At 38.0% G+C, this 24,924-nt stretch overlaps 1 protein-coding gene across 1 annotated transcript in view; it reads right to left on the bottom strand.

Annotated features, from left to right (window-relative positions):
- The window catches only part of RBFOX1 (RNA binding protein, fox-1 homolog 1), a 201,241-nt gene that overhangs the window by 8,259 nt on the left and 168,058 nt on the right, over nucleotides 1–24,924 (bottom strand). The window contains exon 12 of the mRNA XM_021719102.1: nucleotides 11,871–11,923. Coding sequence (XP_021574777.1) covers nucleotides 11,871–11,923 — 53 coding nt within the window. The remainder of the gene's footprint in view (nucleotides 1–11,870; nucleotides 11,924–24,924) is intronic.

Raw genomic sequence — 24,924 nt, 5'->3', positions numbered from 1 at the left:
ACTTATTACTACCCTAATATAGAGCACTCATAGTTCATCAAAATCAACTCAATAACAGCCATAAATCTTGTCTCCTTTGTTCGATTCTTGCCCTTTCAAACCAACAGCCATTTACATTTATGTTTAGTAAATCTCTCAAGTTTATCTAATCTATTAATTCATTCATTCATCTTTCTATCCATCTCTCCCTCCATCCATCCATTCATCCATCTAATTCAATATAAATCTAAATAGATCCATCCATTCACCCATTCACCCATCCTCTATCTAGTTCAATATAAACATAAATCTAATCCTATCACTTTCCTGCTTAAAGCCCTTCAAGGATTTTCCATTGATCCTAGAATAAAATCCAAACTTGCTTGAGTTGACTCTGCCCCTCTTCCAATCCTCATCTTCCTCCCCTTTGCCCCTTGCTTCCTGTGTGCCATGCACAGGACACATACAAATGTAATCTCTTCCTAGGGTCTTGGCATCTGTTCATCCTCCACATGAATTACTTCCTCTCACCCTTTATGTTTCAGCTCAAAGCTACTTCCCCAGAGAGATGCCTCCTTCTCTGACCAACCTTTCTTAAGGGCAGTTTCCAAACTCATCCTTACCCTTTCAAGTCATGTAGCAAATCTGCAATAGTTTTTTGAATTTATCTTGCTCCCTGACCATTTATGTTTTTCCCTCCTGTAATGACAGCCCCATGGAGGTTGGGACTGCATCTGTTTTACCCGCCTCTTTGTCCCCAGTGTTCAGTACATTGCTTGCCACAGTGCAGGTGCAAAGGGGCAAGGACAAGGGCACTGCGTGAGTAAAGGCAGCAAGAGGGACGAGTTAAGAGAAATGGGGCCTGAAAGGACACTCATACCCATAATTATGATTCCATCATTAGAATCAATCAGTAGATTCTTTCAGATATGATTCTGAGGATTCTGGGTCAATTGTTCCCAGACACATTCAAAACCCTTCAAGATGCTCAGAAGAAAAGTTTCTGGGGACTCTGGGAACACAGAGTGTGTAATTTTACATCTCTTCTGAGAGTTCACAAAACACTGACCAAGTTGCCATAAAGCTCATTGAAACCCTTTAGGAAAACACTAAACAAACAAAGAAATAAAAGTTAACTGCTTTGCTGGCTAGTTCACCACAGCTTGCAACCATCATGAGACCTCATCTTTTTGATCCTAGCAACAAGTTAAAATCAAGAAGCAACCTGGGGCCCTAGGGAAAACCAAAGACTTAGAAAAAAGAAGGTTTGAGTTTTGCCTTTACGATGTCCTTGCTCCCATGACTCTGACAAATCACTCTCTCTAAGTCTCATCTTGTTCTGAGTCCTACCTAATTCACAGACAAAGTGCATGAACAGAAACAGATGCATTTTAAAGCCATCTGCAGATATAGGAGATTGTGATGCAAGGCTTCTTACATGATATGTCACAAACTAATCCCTCACTCCTTCCCAGACTTTTGATCTACAGAGGCAACTGAAAGCTTCTGTTCTAGTGTGATCACATGTAGCTCTAGCAATCTAATTGCAGATGCTTTTGGAGTCAAGATCTGTCTAATTTATGAGTTACAGATGTAGTTTAAATTGATACACTTGAACTTAAGGTTATGCTGGAGTAAAATGAGTGTGTATGCACCCTGTTGAATGGTAAATATGAACCTGTGTTTGTTAAAGTGCTTTGTCAACTCTACTGAGACATGTAATAGTACTTTTGATTCACATCTTCTAAATCTAGTTGAAACAAGCTGGATGCTAATGAAATACACTATGTACCTCACACAAGGGTTTTAAGAGCAATGTGCTTTTCTTACAGGGGCATAGTAAGAATATTATAATTAATTTCACTATGTTTTACTACATATTTTGATTAAGAACCTTTATGCCCCGGTGACTCATTCTTCTGTTAATATCACCTCATCATACCTTCTTTCCCAGAGATAGCTGGGGGCATCTTTGAGGGACAGAAAGATGAGTCAAATATGTTCACCCTTCAGATGAATTTCACAAAGTGACATAGGCATCCTAGACAGCCCAATTGCAGCAAGAAAATGCAAAAGCTTGTCTTCCTCCTAACACAGAGGAGAACTGCAGAATATGCATTCAAAATAGGGATGACTCACTGGGTATCAGTGAGTGGCCTCCAGTTTCTGTAGTGCCATTGGGGACTACCTCTCATTATAGCTAAGATATAGTCTGTGAAAATGTTTCATTTGGGAAAAATGAATCCATACAAGTCACACACTTCCCACACAGTATACCAGCAGGGTACTATACTATGACCCAGTGGATTTAATAGCATGCTACTTGGAGCCATGGGCTGGCTAGAAGATATTCTCTTTCATTTTCCTGCAGAGGGTCAATTGAAGTCTGGGCCTCAGCAAGGTCCCAATATCCCCACTGGTTGGGCTGGTCCCGATATCCCCACTGGTTGGGCTGGCCCAGGGCAGGCAATGAGAAGGGAAACATTGATGCTAACTTGCACACAGGAGAAAGTGATTCTCATCCCACCCAGATATTCATCCTGTTTTATCACCCTCATATTTTGAGTTTTGAGGACCTTTCCAAATGAAAACTAAATGACTTTTTAAGGATAGTCCTTTGGTCTTCATTATTGCGATAAATTGTTGCCTGCCCTCATCCAGAGGGAGCACATCTGGAGTGCATATTCCAGACCAAGCCTTCCCCGTGTTTGGGTGAAATGCTCTGCTCTCGGCAATTTTAAATGGTTAGAAAGGAGTCATTACCAATATCAGTCAGGAAGAGAAAGAAAAAGACTAGACAGAGGAGACATGAGCTTGAGTCCCTCAGCTCTGCTCTAGATATTGCATTACTTCCTTCCCTGATCCAACTAAAAATCAATCCATTTTCAATCATAAAGTGATATGGGTATTTAAGCTTTCCAACTCAACCATTCCATACTCATCACTAAATAAAAATGCAGCAAAACAGAATAAGATCCCACAGACCTACTGAATGTGGGTAAAGGTTTCTGACAAATCCCTTGGCAATTTTGCAACTGCAGAATCTGACAGGTCCCCTCAGCTTATAGGGTTTCTGTGAGTTCAGAATGGACACAAAAGCCCCCACATCAAAGGATGAAGAAATGTAGCCAAGAAGATGGGATCCCCTAGAGGGTCTTTCAAATTCCTGGCTTGGGACACGTATATCTCTGAAAAGAATGGTCAATCTCTTACCTTCATTCAAACAAATATCTACCAAGACAACCCAGCAGTCTCAGGATGCAGACTCTCCATTTTCACATCCCAGAAACCCACAACTTTAAGGCCTGGGCTAATACAGTGTGCAGCAGTTTGAGAAGATATTGCAGTAATAATAGCCAAGATTTGGGGCAAATCTTTAAGAGGTCATTCACAACAAAGACAAACTATCTCTGTCCACTATGAAAAACATGAAAACACAATAGATGCCACTCAGTCTTCTTCATCCCCACAGGAAGACGGGAGAGGATTACCAGGACCTCAGGCCATACATCTTAGTTTGCTGCAAGAGGAATAAAAACCTCCTGAAAGTATGAAGAGAGCTATTTGCATATGTTATAAAAATAAGTTAGGAAATAATGACTTAGCTGGAAGATGCTTCTCTTTGCTGTCCTGGAGAAAGTCAACTGAGTTCTGGGATCTCAGTTGGTCAGTTAGACCTGGTGAATATGCTCACTCAGGAAATACTTTTCTATGACTACCGCAGCTTTCTCCTAGTTTTAAACTAGGTGCTGACTTATCCCTTTACTAACCATGGGGGTGACCAAGCCCTTGCATTCTCCAAGCTTCTCAAGATACATAAGTTAAAAGAATGGAATCAGTCTCTAAACATCCAGAAAAGAGCTCCAATGCTGTTTTTCAAAAAAAGCATTTCTACATGAGTAGAAATGGAAGAAATTTCCCAAGATCATCAAAATGAGGTCATCCCTACTTGGCTCTGACATTTCTGAGTTTTATTGCTGCTCGCTTCCTTAGCTTGGCTTTAAAGCGATCTTCAGAAATCACTTAGCACATTTTGTGGCCTCATGATTGTTTCTCCAAGAAGGAAGAAAAGCATCTTCTGGGCTCATTAGCTTCTACACAAGAAGTCATATAGACCCTGCTTCTACACATGGATATCAGTTGTGCACCTGAACTGTGGGCACATAAATGTAACACCCATGGAATCTAAAAGACTTGGACCCCCAAGTACCCATGACAAATCAGATGGTAACACCCTTCCTACATTCTCTCAATGTGGTTCAAAACTTCTTCCTAGTCTGAGTTCCAATAGAGTCAACTGGAGGTACTTGAGCTCTGAATGTCTCCTCTGCAGGAGCTCTAGCCACGTTAACTCTTTAATATAGAGCTCAAGGCCATCATTCTCTTGGAAACTTTCACTTCATCTGTGTTTTAGAAACTGTTTCACTTCATCTGTGCCTACCACTATTCTACCAAAATCACTAAGAATTTCCCATTATGCTCTGAAATCACCATGGTGCCCCACTGACAGTTTAATCCACACGGCAGATGACAGGGTGTTTGTATCCCTTCTGGCATCATCAGTACCCCTACAGGGAATCAGGGTTGAACGGCAGTTGAGGATTCCTGAGGGTCAGAATTTCTAGAGTCAAATCCTGCCTATGACATATCTTGCTAAGTTATCTCAGAAAATTGTCTTCTCCATGAGCCAGTTTCTCCATCCATAAATGGAGATGATAATCGTGTATCCTGACTGTACAAGGCTATAGTGAGGGAGAGATGAGGGTTATTGGTAATGACTTGTTAGTTACCAAATAGGTGTCAGTTACTGGCTAAGATGGCAGAGATTGAGGCTGCTGCACTCTCTTCATGTGGGATTGTGGAGAACTCCAGGACAGCTCCAGAAGTACATGTGTCAGAGCTACCCCTGAACTAGGTTTTATGATTCGAAATCTTGTGTACTGGCATCCTCCACCCCCTATGAAAACTGATCAAAGATTCTGAGAGGTAATGAACATGATGAGAAGGTTCTGGGCCCTGAACTCCAGTGAATGTCCTTCTCCAGAGTAGTAGGTGCATGCGTGAGCACACACACACACACAACTCTTGCTAGGAGGCAAGATTAAAATATAAAGTCAAGACACACTGCAAGATGTATCTATCACAATGTTTTAATTTCCAGTGAATACCCATCACCTTAAAGAGATCAATTCTTGGGGACACAGAAACTCTTTCAATACTAATTTAAGCCAAATTAATGAAAACGTGGCTGTAGAATGGGACTGTTGGTGGAAATAAAATGAAAGCCACAACGCAAGCCACATATGTCATTTTAAATTTTATGGCAGCTATATTTTAAAAAGTGAAATATATTTTTATATTTTAATTTTTCCCAATATATCCAAATTATCATGATCTCCATGTGTAATTCTCACACAATTATTAATGACGTACTTCACATTTGAAATCCAATGTGTAATTTTATGCTTACAACTCATCGTAGCGTGGGCCAGCTGCATGTCAGTAACTGTACTCACATGTGGCTAGTGGCCACTATACTGGAGACCACTACATTAGCAAACCCTATCATATGCTCGTTACCACTGAAATGGAAAAGTTTCCTGATTAGTCAGTGTTTCTCAAGGCGTGATCTCTATTAGAATAATGTGGGGGACCTTGTTAGAACACAGATTTCCAGGTTCCCCCTTCAGTCTTATGAATCAGAATCTCAGGGGCAAAGAGGAAAGGGGGGAAAATGGCTCTGCTTTTGCAACAAGTTATCCAGGTGATTTTCTTCTTCTTCTTCTTCTTCTTTTTTTTTTGAGTCAGAGTTTCACTCTGTCACCCAGGCTGGATTGCAGTGGCACACTCATGGCCACTGCAGCCTTGACCTGCTGGGCTCAGGAAAACCTTCCACTTCAGCCTTCCAAGTGGCTGGAATTACAGATGTGCACCACCATACCCAGCTAATTTTGTTGATTTATTGTAGAGATGAGGTCTCACCAAGTTGCCCAAACTCCTAGGCTTAGGCAATCCTTTCACCTCTGTCCCCCAGAGTGCTGGGATTACAGGTGTGAGCCACCACATCTGGCCAGGAGATTTTCATGTACTCCTCTACAATTTGATAATCACTGTTCTATTTTTGTTTTTTAATTCTGCACTAATATAGCACTCTCCCTCTCAGGCTAATTCAGAGTTATCTAGATATCTTTAATTTTCACAAGTAAACTGATACAGACATATGACTTTCATATGGTATTGTTATTACATGTAACAAGCTTGGGACTACGCTTCATATACAGTAAGCTCTCAGTAAATGGGATTATTATTTTTACTCAGTTCCCTTGCTTAGATGCTTTCTGAGCACCCTGTACTTCCCCTATTATAATCCACATCACACTTTATTGGAAACAGACCAATTAACCACAAATCAATTTGCCACATGACAAATTTGCTGAATAATCAAATCACCAAAATGTAGAGAAGACAATTACATGAGATTTGTTGAAGGATCAATTAGAGGAATGGCTAGTCTGGAAATTTTTGCTAAATTTTACCTGAAGTTTTAATGTAGCTGTGAATGTGTGCAGGTTGAGAAGTGGGGATAGAAGAGTGGAAGGGGCTGGTGATATCCCCATCCCCTTTGTGCCTCCAAACTTGCTAAATAACACTTGCTTCTAATGATTACTTGGTAAACTGTGTAGCAAGCTGTTCCACAGGAGACAGTTTCAACAGCCTTGCAGATGTGTTCATGTGGCCAAGGCTTTCTCACAGATTGCCCCCAACCCTAACCCCACATGGCTATTCATTAGGAACTGGAAATATATCCCCAGGCAGGCTTCTCATGCCACCATGATGGGTCCTGGCAAAGTGGAGGGAGGAGGTCTTACTACTGGAGGGAGTCCCAGCTTCCACCTAACCCTGCACACACACACACACACACACACACACATTCCCTAGGCAGTAGGCCAGCTGGGAGCTTTCCACCTTGGACTCTGTGACCAAAAAATGACAAGTTCAAAATGTTTGGTAGTTTTCATGGAATAGGTGTTTTTCAGCAAAAAATAAAAAATATGCTGGCAAGTTGAACTAGAACACACTATACCTGTATAAACTATCTATCTATCTATCTATCTATCTATCTATCTATCTATCTATCTATCTATCTATCTACCTACCTTACCTACCTACCTATCTATCTATGAGACAAGGTCTTACTCTGTCACTCAGGCTGAAGTGTAGGGGCATGATCATGGCTCACCACAGTCTCTCTCCTGGGCTCTGGTGATCCTTCCATCTCATGCTCCTCAGGAGCTGGGACTATAGGCATGTGCCACCATTCCTATTATCTTTATTTTTATTTTTTAGAGACAAGGTCTTACCATGTTATACAGGCTGGTCTTGAACTCCTGAGCTCAAGTAATTCTCCCATCTCAGCCTCCCAAAATGCTGGGATTACAGGCGTGAGCCACCACACCTGGCCATCAACTTCTGTCTCTCTTAAGGCATAACATGCTACCTGACTTGGCATCTGTTCCTTCCACCACTCTCTCCCCACACCTAAACCAGCATCCAGCACATAGAAGGACTAAACATGTTGCTGCTGCCTAAAGGGAGCAGGTCTAGTTAAATCAATTCCCAGTAGAACAACCATTAGAGAACCATGCATGCCCTTCTAGCCCCTCAAAATATCAGCAACTCTGTCCTCCAACTCAACAATACTAGTTTTTCAAGGAGCAAGACAGGACAGCTGGGGAAAGCAGAAATATTCCATCTTGGGGCAGAAAGCCAATGCTCCAATGTCAAGGAAAAAGGATGTGTGTACAGTATGACACAGTGGAAAGAACTTTGACATCAGATGTACTCCAGTGTGGTTGTAGGCAAGTAACCAAACCTCTCTGGGCCTAAATGTGCATTTTTTTCTTTTTTACTCCCTAGAACAGGAATGATGACAACATCTACCTTGTTGAGCTACTGAATAAATTATATATGCATATATAGAGACATATACATATTATATATGTATATACATGGACATATAAAATTTATCATACTTGCTGGCTCACAAAATTGACTCAATCAGTGACAGCAAGTTATTATTACACCCTGGAGAATGCAGCAAAACCCACACAAGGAAAAATCACTGCAGGTATAAAGGGCTTGCTTTCTACCGTGATAGAGCCTTGGCGTTCTGCAGAAATAACTGATATGACCTTTAAGCGAGGGGCAGGGAGTGGACGTTCAGCACAGCCTGGAGCTTGTACCTTTCTAATCTGTCAGTATATCCTGTTTTTTCTTCCATCAAAATCAAGGTCAAAGATGACCACTGCTCAGCAATCCTGCAGCCATCCCACTGACCCAGACTGGGTCACTTCTCTCTGAGTTCCCTTGAAAATCTCCCAATTGGTGCCTTCTCTTCTGCTCTTGCCATGTTGCAGTCTGGTGTTCCCAAAGCAGTCTAACTGATCCTTTAAAAATATAAGACAGATCCACCCTCCAATGCCTTCCCAGCCCAGTTAAAAATAAAATCCCAGATATTATCCATGGCTCCAAGTCCTACCTTGCTCTGATCCCTGTCTACCTTCTAGGTATGATCTTTAAAATACTCACCTGTACCCATATGTTCTGGCCACACTTGATGTCTTACTTCTAGAAACCTCAGGCATGCCTCAACCACAGGGCCTTTGTACTTGCTGCATGTGAGCAGGTGCTCATCTTCACTTTATTCATGTCCCTGTTTAAAAGTTACCTTCTTGGAGAGGCCATCTCTTATCATGGAATATAAAAGAGCACTGTGCCTTACTTTCCACTCCCTCCCCTGATTTTTGATTCATTATAGCTATGGCATAACTTCCTGTGTAAGTATATTACATGCATATTTGTGTATATGGCTTGGAAACTGCTCCCCACTGGAAGGGAGGCCCTTTGATGGAGGGCATCTCCTGAATTAATGCTTTATCACCAGAGCTTAGAACAATTCCTGGCATACAGCAATGACTCAATAGATATTAGTAGACTGAAATGAGTATCCAGCCACCCATCAAAATTAGTAACTTGCTTTTCAATCTCCATCTTCACACAAGTCCCATCTGCTACCACTACAATCACTTGCCCATTCTGGAAAAGTTCTAATGAACTTCCAGTTCCAAGTTTAAGAAGAAGGGAAAATCATTTTCCCCCTTTTAACATCTCTTGCAGACTCCAGCTCATCATAGGTTCTCAATGTTATAGAATGAAAAAGTATTCAAGTATGCAAGTTGGATGCACTAGGTGGTGTTCTGCCTTGCTGTCAAAAGACCAGTCTCTAGAGGTACCCAAGTACATGCATGTCCATCAGGACCAACCAAAACAAAATAAAAACAAAACAACTACTGCCACTTTTGAAACCACTAAGAAAATAATTCTTGTATGCACAGTCTCCTAGACCACAAATGCTAATGTAAAATATTTATTCTATGTGGCTAACAAAAGAAGAGTAGACATCTCGGCATCCTCTACAAAAGGCCCAAGTTTCCTTGGGGAACTTAAAAAAATAATCTGAACGTGCTGCTGTTGCTACTGTTTAAGGATGTTCATCTCACTATCTCTGCCCTAAGTTACAGACAAAACTGTGTCTGGCCAGCCCATTCGCCATGGGCAGCACTGTGACAGTATAACTAGTCCTTATAAGAATTTCAGTTATAAAATTTATCAAGTCTCACAAACTAAGTTTTTAAGCATCTTGCTGATTTCTTTCTCCACTTAAAAATAGAGAACTTGCTTTTTGTCAAACCCTGATATCAGCAGATATCGGAATTCAATACACCTGCCATGTGAAGTGTTGTTTTTATAAGGAGGCAGGAACTCATGGCAGTGGTGCTGTTTAGAATGTGGGCTGTGGGCATACCAAGTTTCTCCCGCATGTAGAAGATGATGCCCTGAAAGACTTTTCACTGAAACTGTGAGCCACAACCTTTTTTGACTGAGCAGTTCTGGTTTTTCATTTTTGCTCTGTGAGGAGGGTGGACTGGCTGGGAGATAATCTGACATTTGATTGATATGGGTTTCTATTTTTCATGCATGATTCAAAATTCAGAGTTCAAACAGAACCTTATGAAGCATACAACATATTATTAATACGGCTATCAAAGGAACAGGGATATCTCTCTCAATTTGAAATGTGATCAATAGCAATTCATTAAGAATTTACTGAGCAGCCATTCTAAATTAGATAAGGTAGATGGAAACACTTGCCATACTCATGCAAACTTTCATTTTCTGTCTCTTCTTTCAGTGATATTGTGAGCAGATCACTTGCTTACAAGGCAGGGTTTGTTAAGTCACGGGACAAAATCAATATGTACCTTTTATGTTGTTACTTTTCCATGTTTGATCTATGATGCCAAAATAGCACCTAAGACACACTGAAACATGCACAGAGTTTAACAGGGAAGGCTCCTATGAACATTTAAATCAACATTCTTTTCCACCCCTACTCCCATCCCCAGCAGTTTACCCTTTAGTTGCATGATCCATTCTACTAAGACTCTGAAAATGTTAAATGACTCTTGCAACCCAGGGATAGTCTCCTGACACTCCCAGCAATGCAATTAACCATCAGTTTCTACTATTAGACATTAGTGAAGTGTTAAGGATGTCATCACCTCTTGCAGTGAGAAGCAGAAATATTTGAGTCTAGAGGTTAAGGGAAAGAGACAGCAAGGATGTTATCAAAGGGGTTTTATAGGAATGGAGTATGCCATTGCTTTAAAATGTGAGCATGCATACCTCTTGAACTCACCAGGTAAGACTTTAAACCATTATCAATGCTGAAAATGACTATATAAATGAAACTGACCCTCCCTTTTAGAACATCCTAGCTCTCTGTGCTTCCTTCATCCATTCTCGCCAAAAACTTTCAATAGGGAGTGAAGCACTGGCAAATAATCCTTTTTAAAAAAAACTGCTCCACTGTTAAAAGGTAACAGATGAGTGTCAATTTGTATGTTTCAATTTAATGTATGTTTCTGAAGGTCACGCATGACATGTTCAACTACACATGGATGAGCTATGATATCCTCCCTTGTTGGTTGAAAGCAATACATTGGCAAGACTTCCTAGTAATTGTTTTGGTCATAGTTTAGGTTTAAGAACAAAACAAAAAAAAAAGAGGAGGGAGAGGGAAGAAATCTGGTGTTAGTTAAGGCACTCACCTATCTTGGCATTTAATCAAGTAATTCCATGCTTAATGAAAGTTCAAATTTAACTGTTCTGAGCCACATCAAAGCAAAAAGACAAGTATTATTTTGATGGACACATCATGCAACTATGAAATTTCCATTTGCCAATGTCCTGACTTCAAAAAGAAAAACACTGTTTAAGTTCTGCTACTTGAGATATGTTTTAAAAGAAAGAAAATAGAGGATCTTTAGATAATTGAATGAAGATCCCCTTCTTATAAGATGGAGATCATTATATTCCCTAATGCCTCTAGCTTTATAGATTCAGTCCTTTACAGCCTATAATATTCTATAAAGATTTCCAAATAATTCACATATCAATCTCTGTGAACCCAGACATAATACATCAAAAAACATGGAAGTCACATGTCTGTGTACCTGATCTTCCTGTTCAGTATTTTACCATAAGAGTGCTAAATATACCGTGAGATTTTCTTGTGGATTCATTCAACATAGTCTTACTTTTCTGGAGCATGTATTATTAAAACCAGAAATAAAACATCAAAGTTAGCAAAATGCCTAATGTCGTCTTATATGGCAGAGCCTGAAGGCTTCAGCTATACTCCAAAGATATATGATCTTTTTTTTTCTTAACTAAACTTTCTAGAGTGACCAACTGCAGCATGTGAAAAAGAAAAAAAAAAGGATACTGAGACTTGGATGGATGCATCAAGAAGTAGCAATGTTTGTTACCTGCAGAGGTGTTACAAGAAATTTCATCTGCTGCAACGAAGACGAACTGATTTCTGGAAGAGAAGATAACATTCACAATACTGCTCGCTCAGGGGGAAATGTGCTCTCTGCCAATTGGTTCGATGTCTACAGATGAGGGGAGGGGAGGGTGCTGCGTGTGGATGGATGTTGCAAGGAAATGTGTTGATGTACCTCGGACTTAGAGAGTTTAGAAAGATCATGAAATAGGCATGCGGGGACCTCTTAAACGAAATCATGGTGATATCAAAATGTGAAACATGTACAAGCTGGTGCACCGAATGTAATACTATGTGTTACCAAAACATCATGCCAGAATCTGTTTCTAAGGCTTGAGCATTGAAAACTGTGCTTATATGGATTTCTATGCTAAACAGAGATTATACTTTAGAAAAAATTATAGACTCTCGATTAGGAAAAACAGTATATACTACAGCTAGCTAGAAAAAAATTGAAAAATTGTAAAATTTCAGACTTTATAATATAAAAAACTTTTAAAATAGAAAGAAAACAAAATGCTGTCATTTCAAAGATAATTTTATATAGTGCCATGTTAAGGATAATAATGTCCTCACCAAACTAGGCTTGCTATATAAAAAAGTAAAGATAACTCATCAATTGAAATAAGTTATTTGCCAAAATAAATCATCTTGCCAAATTATTTTTAATGATGCAGTATTAAAAGAAAATAAAAAAATGCTATTTTACTTTGATTTAGTAAATCCAGAAAGATGACAAAACTCTCTTAAGATGTTTCCAACTGTGGTATTTCTACAATGCAATGTGTTCTAATTCAGAGGTACTGTTTTTCCTCTAGAAATAAGAATGTCTGTTTCAGGCAAATTATAAAAATGTCTTACTGAAGTTGGCCAGGGTTTTAAATGCCTCAACAACAGCAGTAGGGAGGCTTTGGCTTCTCACTTATTAGATTTTACTGTGCACATGGATCAAAAAACAAGATAAATGCTTTTTTGTTGCTGTTCTTAGTGTGATTAGTTTTTTTTTTTTAAATGCTTCAATCCTTCAAAAAAATATCTAGTGGTTAAGCATTTCTGAAAACATCTTGAGAAAGTTTTACTGTTGTAACTGGTATACCCTAGAATACAAATAGAGCTGTCATTGAAATAGTCCCTAAAATTTGACATTCAGCTGAAAATTCTAGTCATTTCTATACCAATAAAATCTAAGCAAAATTATACATGCTGTGAGAGTAATATTTTTGTAATGTTTTTCTCCCACATAACAAATGCCACAACTAAGTCCACTTATCACCTTTCTTTTTGAAAAAAGTTAATTTTGTTGTATTTTTGCTATGTTTTTGTTCTGACATTGACTTTTTGAACCCCGTGAATACTTGACTTCAGATTCCCTAGATTTTAGGAACAATAAAATTAATATTCCTGAAAACAAAAGAGATATTTTGGTTGAATATTTGTTATGACTTACTCACCTTTGATTTACCAAGGGGCAGTAAGACCTGGGAACCCCTAATTACAGGTATGGTATTCTCAGGTTCACCAAACAAGTATTTGGAAGGACTGCTATTTACAGAATGCTCACAACAAGAACACTACCATAACCAAGAAGAACGCCTGGTTTATCCAATGAGGATAAGCTCCTTTCTCTTTGGAATAGGCATTCACATATCTATGAGGAGGGTGGAGCTTAACTAGTTAGGCAGTTGGATCCAATTCATGCTCCCTAATCCTGGAAGAGATTGATAGCACCTGTTCCACTTCTGCATTTTTCCTAAGGAACTATCCTGTGGGCTAGACATAAGAAAAGCAACCAGCACATGTGTAAAATGGTGATTGAATTAACAGGTAACACTTTAAAAATGTAAGCTACAATTACGATTATAAAGAAATCAGGCCTGTTTTTTAATTGTTTCAGAACTTTGTAATATATCATGATATCCTTGAAAATATTCTTATTTTTAACACTATGCACCTAACTCTAAAATAAGCTATAATTTCTTCATTTCCTCTTTTCCTTCTTTGGTAGCCTATGTATTTTGATTTTCTTACCCATGGTATCGTATGATCCCTGAGCAAATTTCTAAACAAAAAGGACAACTCCCTTTGATGACACCCTCTCCAAAAGATTTGGCTTAGATGACTTCTCATTATGAAATCAAATCTACCCCAAAGCACAAAGAGTTATACCCAATAGTGATATTCAAAAGAATATTCCATGGACTCTGAAGTGATGCCAAAAGCAGTTACAAAAATGTTCTTAAAAAATAAAAACAAACAAAAAAACTGGTAGTCATTTGGATACATTAATTCTGTACTATTTTCTTTTGTTTTTAAAATCCACATAGACATCCCAGAAAGGTCACCATAAAGCATCAGAAATTAATTCCGTGAATTCACTCTGTGTGATCACCACTCCCTTGGGTCTATATTTTTATCAATTGATTATGAGTCCAATTAATAGGAGCTGTCTGAAAAATGAGAGACTGGCCAAGGGTGGCCCACATGCTGGGCCAACAGAATCATTCTGGTAATATTCTAAAGGGCATATTTCATGTTGGTATCCACATGTACTACGCTGTGCTATTTTTAGTATGCTTCTGTTTCTCCCACCTTGAATTTTAAGATGAACTATCCAGAGGGCCCCCAAATGGATCATCTGTATCCTCTCTGTGAAGCCATTTACATCAAATGACCAAAGATATATATGACCAGAGAGATGAATGATGTTGCTAAGATGTCTGCTATCCCCAAATAAATCCAGGAAACATTACATGATCAGAGCAATGCAGGTGTGTTCTGAACAGTGGGACCACCTCTTAGGAGGAGAAAGAAGGCTGGCACCAGGGTTTGTCTCCTTATGCTAACCCTAGTGTTCTATTTACTCTCAATACAAACCCAAGGATTTAAACTTCAAAATGCACCTGATTTTCAGAAAACTGTTTTTTTCCCTTGGTTACTGATGATAAAGAAAGTCTTGGCTGCACTTTGTAAACACAGTGTATGTGTAGACTTTTTGGTGACCAGGCTACACTTAAGACCAGTTAAGTGGGAATCTCTATAAGTGGGTCTTAGGCATCGGTAGTTGCTAAAGACTTTCAGATAATTTTAATGTGGTAATGGTCTAAGTTTGCGAACCAAAGGTCTAGTTGAATGGTTCTCACCTTGGCTTCTCCTTAGATTCACAAAGGGAGGTTAAAAGAGTGCTAATGGTGGGCCCCACTCCTGTGGGTTCTGGTTTAATTGGTCCCAGGTAGGGTAGAAAGGTAGTTTAAATGCTCTGCAGGTGATTCTAATATGATGCCACAGCTGAGAAGCAGTGGTATGGAGTCAATGCTGAGAGGCAAGGGAGGTGAGTTACTGAATTTCTTGTAACGTTTGCTTCTCTTTTGCAACTTCTGTTTGGCTACCATGCTAACTTCCAGGGCAAGCTAACTACTTAGGTTTGGGAGGATGCAATCACAGAAATTTGATACAGTGTCCAGAAAAGGTTACTTCTAGTTTCTAGATGATTTCTAAGAGAATTGACTTTAAAACACATTTTGAAAGAGAAGCTAGTCTACAGTGATTGTAATGTCATATTCTATATGATTTTTCACCTGTTTCTCTTATTTTACCATTTTCTATGGATTTAGTCAAGATAATCTTTGCTTGGGTCTTTCTATGTTTCCTTATGAGTGTGCGTTTATTTTTATCTTTACCCATTCTTTCACCAAAAACTTTCTATTTCCTACTTCTCCTTCTACCCCAAAATTTATCCAACCTCCCTGACAGTAAGAGTTACCTGGAATGCTTGTTAAAATATAGATTCCTGGGTTTTACCCTGACCACCTGAATCAGAATTTCTAGGAGAGAGGTCTGGTAATTTTAACAGTTAACAAGAACCCAGGCTATTGACCAGCTGAAAAAGACACCATTCTCACTGTAAGGTAGTGGGTGCCCCTGTGAAGGAATTGTAACTCCAGCCACTTCTTAACCATGACGAAGTTTGGAAAACCTTGCAGAGAAACCTGTCAGTTCATCCCCATTTTCACTTCAAAGCCTATGTTTCCCAGGAAGATTGTTGAACTTGGTAAGCCTTGGTAGAAGAAGGGAGAATTACTAATTTATGAAAAACAATGAAATAGTCAATTATTGAATTGAAAGGAGAAAGCTACATTTGTCTTTGCTCTAGGGAATGTTGACTGCAAAGGCCACTATCTAATCTTGATTGAAAACTTATCCATGACAGGAAATTGCCAAGTGTCATACCAATGTATTAATTCATTTAATTTTCCTTACAACCCCTCTTACTATCTCCATCTTTATAAATGAGGAAACTGAGGCATGGAAAGGTTATAGGCCAGGCATAGTGGCTCACACCTGTAATCACAGCACTTTGGGAGACTGAGGATCACTTAAGACCAGGAGTCCCAGACCAACCTGAGCAGCATAGCAAGACACTGTCTCTATGTAACAAATAAAAAGAAAATAAATCAATAAAAGGAAGGTTATATGATGTGAGCAAGCATTGCATGGTGGAGATGAGATCTGAGCACAGTGTTGTCTCGGTTCAAGACCCTGTCACTTCTTCTCTCAGCTTCTTCTCAGGACACTCATATAAGGGGCAGTCAAGAAGCAATGGGGTATGATGTCTCTATGAAGGAACTTAACCTTGTTCTAAATCTTCAGTTTCTCTGAGACAAAAATAATAGCGATTTTGGATCCCTCTTTAAGTATGATATAATTGAGGCTTGAGAGAGAGAATTCTAAGTATATTCTGCTTTAACAACTCGAGGGGATGCAATAGCATATGCCATGGTCTTCCTCTTTTTACTCTTTTGACACCAGATTGTCTTATCTTTGAAGATGGTTTCCATAGACCAACAATCTAGACTCTGTATCTGCCTCAGCTGATAGTACATTTAAATTAGCCCTGTGGATTGCCATATATTGCCCTCATATCCCACTTTTTCCTTAGGCTAAATCTCATCCCTTTGCAATTTTCTTTCTTCTAAAAATTACCCAAGGCAGAATTCTAAGAGTCAAATTCAAATAGTAGCCATTCAGTACTGCTGCAGGGGATGTGAGAAGCTAGACATCAAGTCACAGAATGAAATTCTGGTGCAGGTGAAAGGCTAGACAGTAATTGTCCCCCACTTTAAATAATTCTAAATTTAAGCTATATTGTTAAAGACTAGGGTCACTTTTCATTCTTTGGCTTCTTAATTCTGTTATATCCATGATGTTTACACAAAACTCAGGATGGATATAACTAATAGCAAGATTCTTTTTGTATCCAGGGCTATGAATTTTGAATCTAACACACACACACACACACATACACACACACACACCACCCACACCTAGGTGTGTACTTAAAGTACTCTAAGGATATCTACTAGAAAATCCCCACAGTCTGAGAAGTTGGTCTTCTGACTTGGGAGATGGCAGCCAAGATGCCGCCAGACAACAGTGGAACGAAGTCTAATTAGTTCTCCTGGTAAGTTCTGGACATCTATTGGTTATAAGGCAGAGGTTCTCAGCCTTGACTGCCCAGCTAGGGTTTGTTCTTTAATAAAAAAAATTCAGCTAGAATTTAACAAAATAAAATACCAATGACCAGGTCCATTCCCCAATCATTTAAGTCAGAATCTTTGAGAGTGGTTCCCACACGTAGGTGTGCCTGAAAGCCTCTCAAGTGGTCCCTATCTGTCAGCCAGCATTGACAGCTCACATCTTATGGTGTGACTCCTCTGAACATACATGTGCCATCTCTGCATCTTCTTGGCTTAAAGTAAATTGCACGAATGTTAATTTTAACATTTTAACTTATTATTAATTTAATTATTGGTGATCATAAAATTTTCTAATGATTATATATTATTTATAATTAGTAATTGTTTTATGACTATGCTCACCAGGATACTTCCTTTTATTCATGTCACATTGAGGTAGAAATTCACAATAATTTGGTTAATCTTGTTGCTCGTCTTAAAGTTGCTGGAAGGGCCATATGGAATTCAGTCATGGGTGTTTTCTGAATTTTAAACATCACACACAGAAATAAGATGCTCTTATTAAAATTTTTATTGCTGACTTTACCGAGTGGTTTACTTGTATTATTCATTCACTCCTCAGATGGTTTGGGAGAGGCCTGCTATGTACTAGGTGTTGAGCGACACTGACGGGATTAGATGTCGTGCTCACCACTTTTAATCACCATGGAGTGTCTGTATCGGACTTGCCTGTCTGGAAGCTCATAATTTAATTTATATTTCAGTTTTATCACTTACAAAGGGGAATTTTCTTGCTTGCAATCAGTATTTTACTTCTCTACTCACATGAAGTACTAATACTCTGTTCTAGAATGGTCCAAATCCTATTCAAGTTCATTTTTTCCCTACTCTCTTGTTATTATTATTTATGTCTCATTATTATGTCATAGGTACTTCAACAAGTTGTGGCAAATTGTAGAACAAGACACAGAGTAAACAGACAAGCAAGCAAATGACCAAATACATTGACTATAGAAAGCTCTAAAAGGATCTATACTGATCCCTTTTTGAAAAGAGGGGAATACATTAAAATACACTTTAACACATTTCACTTAGACACAGTTTTTTTGCATACATAAAAATGTTTAAATGGAAATAGAGATGAGGTCTGTGAATCTGTCCCTGATTTGAATATTCTAACAAAAAAGCTCTGGGTTTTGGAAATTCAAACCCAGGTGCATATCCATTACCTGGAGACCTTGAGAACAGCTGATTCTTGCAATTTTAGTTCTGCCAATATTTAACATTCTCCCCAATTCTCACTATACTCCTTTTTTTGGGCTCAAGTGAAACAGAACTAACCATGAATCTGGAAGCCAGGCCCTGTCATGTGCAAGTTGTATTCCACTGAAAAAATCATTTCACCTTTCTAGGCCTCAGTTTCTTCATTTGAGAAATAGGGATAAGAATAGTACATGTCCTTCCTAGACTTTCTATGCAGATCAATGAGAAAATGAATGTGAATAACTTTATTAGGAGAAAAATTAGCATTTGGGATGGCTGTGTAGACTTATGAAGGACACAAAGTCTGTTTCTCTCCCCACCCAAATAAGAGGATAGGCAACTGGTTTTACAAAAATCTAAAGTAGTGACAGTTTGGGGAGATTGGTTTATACTGGAAGATTGGTCCTTTCTCCCACAAAGCTAAGGCATCCTGGTAGCCTGAGTTGCTCTGCTGGCAGAAAAGAGAATAAATACCCAGAGAAATGGGTGAACAGGGAGGATAGGATATATGATCCTGTGGTTTCCAACTTCTTTTACCCAACCTATTTTTACATTTCTAGAAAGAAAGTCAAGGTTTAAAAACAAAAACTTATTTAGTCAAAAATTATGCTAAATCATAAAACCTGTTTCTGCAGGAAACTATTTTTTACTCAAGATCAAAACAAAATAGCCTCCTCATTCAGTGACGCTAATAATAATAATAATAGTAATAATAATATTATCATCTTGAGTGCTATTAGTGTCAGAATCTATTTGAGGGGCTTTCTGTTCATGACCACAATTAATTCTCACAACAACTCAACAAGACAATGATTATCCATTTTTCTCACTTTATAGATGAGGCATTTGAAGATCAAACAGTCCACTTTTAACCTTCCCACATTATCTCATGTTTTAAGTGACTCCACTGAGATACAGACACTGGTCTAAATCTAAATCTGTGATCATATTTTGTATATCAATAGCAATGATTTGCTAGTACATGTATATATCACAGAGTAGGCACAATGAATATAAAAGACCCTGTTTCAAATCCTGGCATATCCATGTATAAGTCCTGGGATGCTGAGCAAGGTGCAAATTCCCAGGATGTTAGTGTTACAGGGGGTCTTGGAGACTGCCTAGTCTAAAAATGAATTTGTACTTTTAAATGCATTTCATTTAATTTACTTGCTGCTGCTTTTACATATTCGACACTTACAAATACTAGCATATGCTCTAAGCTCTCTGTCAATCAGCAATTGAGTTATTGATAATATTCGCATCACCCAGTTTTTAAAGTGATGTTCACCTTCTTCATCTTTTTTCTGATTCTAATTAATATTATGCTCTCCATTTACCATAGGATAGAGCTGAGGTTTAATAAAGTTAAGAGAAACCAGATGGGACCTTCCCAGGGCCCCATCCTTGTATAAACCACACTTTATGTTAGTGTGCATCTATTATACAATCAATGACAATATTAGCATTAAATCACTTTTTCTACCCATGAATCATTGGGGTAAAGAATAATTGTGGGCCTAGGCCAGGTGAGGGAAGAAATCACAGTAGAATTGATTTGGGGGGATGCCTAACCAATGACAGTTCCTACTTTTTCATTGAAGAAAGAAGAGTAGAGAGGATATGGTGGCAAATCAATAATTTACAAAGATAAATCCTCTTAGAGCCTGCAGAGTTTGTGGAGGGAGGATCCTCTTGCCAACATTACTTAATGAATGTTGGGGTAGAATTGAAGCTTCTCCTCTAAAGTGGTGCTTCCAAAACTTCACCAAAAAATCATTTTAGAATCTTGAAAGTGCGGGTTCTGATTCAGCAGGACTGGATGGAACTTGACAGTCTACATTCTCACAAGCTCCTTAAAAACCCAGTGTTGTTGGTCTGAAAACCACATTTTACATAAAAAGGCTCTTAAGACTTTAACAATGACCCACTAAAATATTGAAATTTCAGAACAGAATAAAGCAATCATTTCTTCTCCTGTTATTTTGTTTTGTTTTAAATTTGGTAGAAAGAAATGGAAGAAAACAATAAAAAGAACAGCAGAGAAACTATTATTCTGAGAAAGTAGTGGAGCTGGCATTTTGCAGGATGAATTTTTAAAATGCCCCTACCTCCACTAATGGGCTCATATTCTATTTTGTAGAAGTACTCCACAAGCTTTAACAAGGTAGAAATGGTGGAAAAAACAAGTTCTTTTAATGCATTCTACAATTTTAAATTATAAAATTGGAACCATGAAAGGAATCAAGACTTGTGAAGATGCTAGAAGCATCTAACAATTATACTTTTCTTTTAAAAGAATTCCAGGTTTGCAAAAAGTTGTGGGAAACACTGTCTTGAGGAACCAGATTTGTGGCATATTTCTAGTCTTAGGCCAACGCATTTCAATCGAAATGATTAAGATAATTAAGAGAAAAGAATGTTTGGCTTTGATTATATTTCAACTCTCTGATATCTATAAATCTATTTGAACAGTCACACACTAAAATGCAGCAAGAATTAGCTTGGAAACAATGACAAAATTGACTAGTTACTCACTCCTTACAGAGATTATCTCTAGCTCTCACCCAAGAAACTCCTAGCCTCTTTAATCCTGAGTACTCCCCACTCTAAGTGTTTTGTATATTATTTAGATATGGAATGCACTATGGTTTTGAAGAGAGTCTAATTCCAGAGGAATCAATCACTGTGATTCACACAAGGGAAAAGATCATAGGAAGTCATTTATTTCTGTCAATGACTTCACATGCATGTACTATACACATATATGGAAATAAATTAGAGGCCACATTGAAATAGAAACCAGTTCTTCTGGGAAAGAATTCAACTTGTGTTCATAGGTACAGAGTCAGAACTTGCTTTGATAACTCATAAATACTAGACATTTTTAGTGAAAAAGTTTGTTTTGCCCCCCAAAAAAACATCCATAGTATATCACCTGGTGACCAAAAAAACCCAAACAAGCAAATAAATACCTAGGCAAAGAAGTGGAAGAGTTTAATTTGTATTGCCCCAATCTACAAATGCTTCATGAGCTAAGATTCATCTTGCATATATTCCCTTCTTCTCTTTTATTCGATTACTGTCTTTTAGGAGGTAAATTCTTTATTTGCCATGAAAGTGGTTCATTCACAGGCCTTTGTGTGCATGTTCTCAACAGACCTACCTCTAGAAATTAGGCTCTCCCAGCCTGCCTCTAAACCCTTCACAGCTGAAGGGCCTTGATGGTGCTACTTAAAAGATAGGCTATATTTGCTTGTTTGTGGCCTATCAAGTCAATGATCTGCAGCCTGAAAAGTGTGTAATTAGGCCATGACATGACCGAAGGAGTTGTTATACCTTGCCTTATCACTGGCAAAAATGCCTACCCATGTGGCTGTGACAGTTATGGTCTATTGGGTTTGGAAATTCCTTTAATATCTCCCCAACTCCTTGTTGGTCCAGTCTGTTGACTATTACAGGACTGAGCTTTTTTTTTTTAACTGCTTCAATTACATATTCATCCAATAGTGCATAACAGTTGCTAAGAAGCCATTATAGATTATGGACCAAAGGTAATTAGTTCTTGAAAGAAAAACTTGAGCACTTAAAACAAACAAACACATGTGTGTGTATGTGTGTTTGTGTTTGTGTGTGTGTGTGTGTGTGTGTGTGTATGTGTGTGTGTGATATGTCTTTACATTAAAAATAAGAGAAACTCAGGAAATACATCTATCAGCAACAGTCATATTACTTCTCAGCACTGAGGGCTTGGCATCCATAAACCCAAATTTCAAAGATTAAAGTAACACTATATCAAGAGCTGTGCCTTTCCTTCTTCACTATTTCAGAGCTGTCTCAATTGTTATCAAGTGAGATCAGTAACAATCTATAGAGCAGACTAGAAGAACATATAATTACCTTAGGTATCATAATTTTTTTGTGGATAATGTTCAATCAGAATTATTTTAAATGGATCACTGTCACACATATTGCATGTTTTATTAAATAAATTTATTTTGGCTGTCATGTGTGCCTTGTAATAGGACTCTCATAAGCATATGTGTTTCTTTCTAGCTACTCTAAAAGCTGTCTAGAACAATTATTTTTACTTTCTTTTCCTGAGGGGGCCCTGAATCACTGAAAAAAAGCAAATGGTTCTATTGTGAAAATGAACTTTAAAAGAAAAAGAAAAATAAGGATAGATAAAAATAAAATAAACGTGTGTGTTTATATATTTACATACACACACATATGTTCTACCTGGGGGTCTAATAAAAACCTGGACATACTTTTCTAGACACCGGGGCATAGAAGGATATGAGTAAGGGCATTCGTGACTCATTTCTGCTACATTCTCATTACAACTTGACAGATCATCCTTTTTTAAAATTGTAGAACCCAGGAGAGCTCATCAGGATGAGTGAAAATAACAAAAAAGATTTTAAAAAGTTAAAACCAAGTATAGCTTCAACAAATCACTGTTTTAAAAAAAGGTTCAGAGTACTGACTCCAGCTCATTGACATATTTTGACTCAACAGACTAGGATCTAACTCCAAAATGGCTCCTCCCTGCCCCTGGGGGCTTGGCATCCATAAACCCAAATTTCAAATATTAAAGTGACACTATATGAAGAGCTGTGCCTTTCCTTCTTCACTATTTCAGAGCTGTCTCATTTGTTATCAAGTGAGATCAGTGACAATCTATAGAGCAACTAAAAAGCCCTTAAATGGTACATTAAATTTTTCACTTAGGATACTCATCATTTGGGGAGATGACATGGTATATTCTTCCATCCCCTTTGAAGCTCCAGGAACTGAACCTTAGTCCTCTGTTGATCTGAGAATACCATCCCTGGCATCACCAAGGTTTACAATGCTCTTACTACATTTTACCAACAGTAGATTTAGCAAAAAGATTGAAAAATATAAATAAAACATAACAGGGAATCTAGCATAAAGTTACCAATGTTTATTTTTGCCAAGTAAGAACATTAAAAACAAAATTGGATATAAAAGAAAAAAAAAGCTAACATTTGCTATTGTTCTAATCTTATAATCAAATTCTATTTTTAGCAGCATGTGAGAAGAAAGACTAAATCTTGACTCTTTCCCAAAAGAGTTGTCTACCATATTACACTGTCTGTGTTTTTCTCTTGTCTTGATAAACCAGTAAATATGTCATCAAAGACAACTGCCAGGTCTTGAACTGACCTTGAGAGATTCTGTTTTAAACAAAGCACTAGAATAAGATCTCTCCTTGCACACATCACAAAGAATAGGTACAAGGACTCACTGCTGTTTGTTAAACAGAAGGACTTTCAACATTATCGGACTTGGTTCAGACAAAAAAGAATTGGGAGAAGCAAGGCAACTTCCTTCCTTTCCTTCTCTCTGCTTTGCACTGTCTTCCCTCATTAAGGTTCCACATTATCCAAGGATTAACTTTCTGTATTCCACCACATGGCAAAAAAAGTAAAAGCATCAAGTCTGTAAAACTCAACTGAAAAAAAATTAACCTTTCTACAAAAAATAAAAAGCCCTTAAATTTTCCACTTAGGATGCTCATCTGTTTTATATGTGTCATGACAACTCCTTAATTTCAAGTATGTATCATTGGCTAAAGACTCAAAATAAAATGAAATATTTTAGATGTAATTATTTGCCTGTCTATTTTAACAACAGCATTTGTCTTTTATTTAATCTGAGTCCAGAAAATAAAAAAGTCCCAAAATAGTCAGGGAGTGGCCTGCACTAATGGAAATCAACTCAAATTCCTTTACTTTTTCAGTGTAGCTGAAAACTAAGGTTGCATATGAGAATTTAGTTGGTTCTATTCACCGTAGTTTAGCTTCTGATAAGACATTATGAGAGGGCAGGGATATGGTTCCTTCTTTCCCCTCTTCATTTTCCTCCCTCCTGCCCCTTCTTTCCTTCATTTTTTCCTTCCTTCCTTCCTTATTTCTCTTTTTTTTCACTCATTCACCCACACCTATGTACGTATCTGTCTATCATCTATCTCCTTTTATTCACCCATCTACTGGTCTATCCACTTATCTATGTATGTTTATATATGTATACATGTATCTATCTCTATTACCCATAGAATTTTAATTAAGTGTAGACCAAATCCTCCACGAACTCAAAGATGTACCTTATAACTTATCCCTACTGAATTTTAAGAAAGAAATATGAATCTATTTCTCTCTGAAATAGAGCTTTTATTCATAGGTTATGAGTATTGAATTTAAATGATGTTCTAGAATGTGGTTTATGACTGTTTGAAATTAACAAGTCAAACTTTTTTTTTTTTTTTTTTTG

The sequence above is a fragment of the Carlito syrichta genome, unplaced genomic scaffold (assembly GCF_000164805.1).
Source record: "Carlito syrichta isolate Samal-C Ts95f unplaced genomic scaffold, Tarsius_syrichta-2.0.1 Scaffold314127, whole genome shotgun sequence".
Taxonomy (NCBI): domain Eukaryota; kingdom Metazoa; phylum Chordata; class Mammalia; order Primates; family Tarsiidae; genus Carlito; species Carlito syrichta.
The sequence above is the reverse complement of the archived record's forward strand: the minus strand, read 5'-3'. Positions and strand labels throughout refer to the sequence as shown.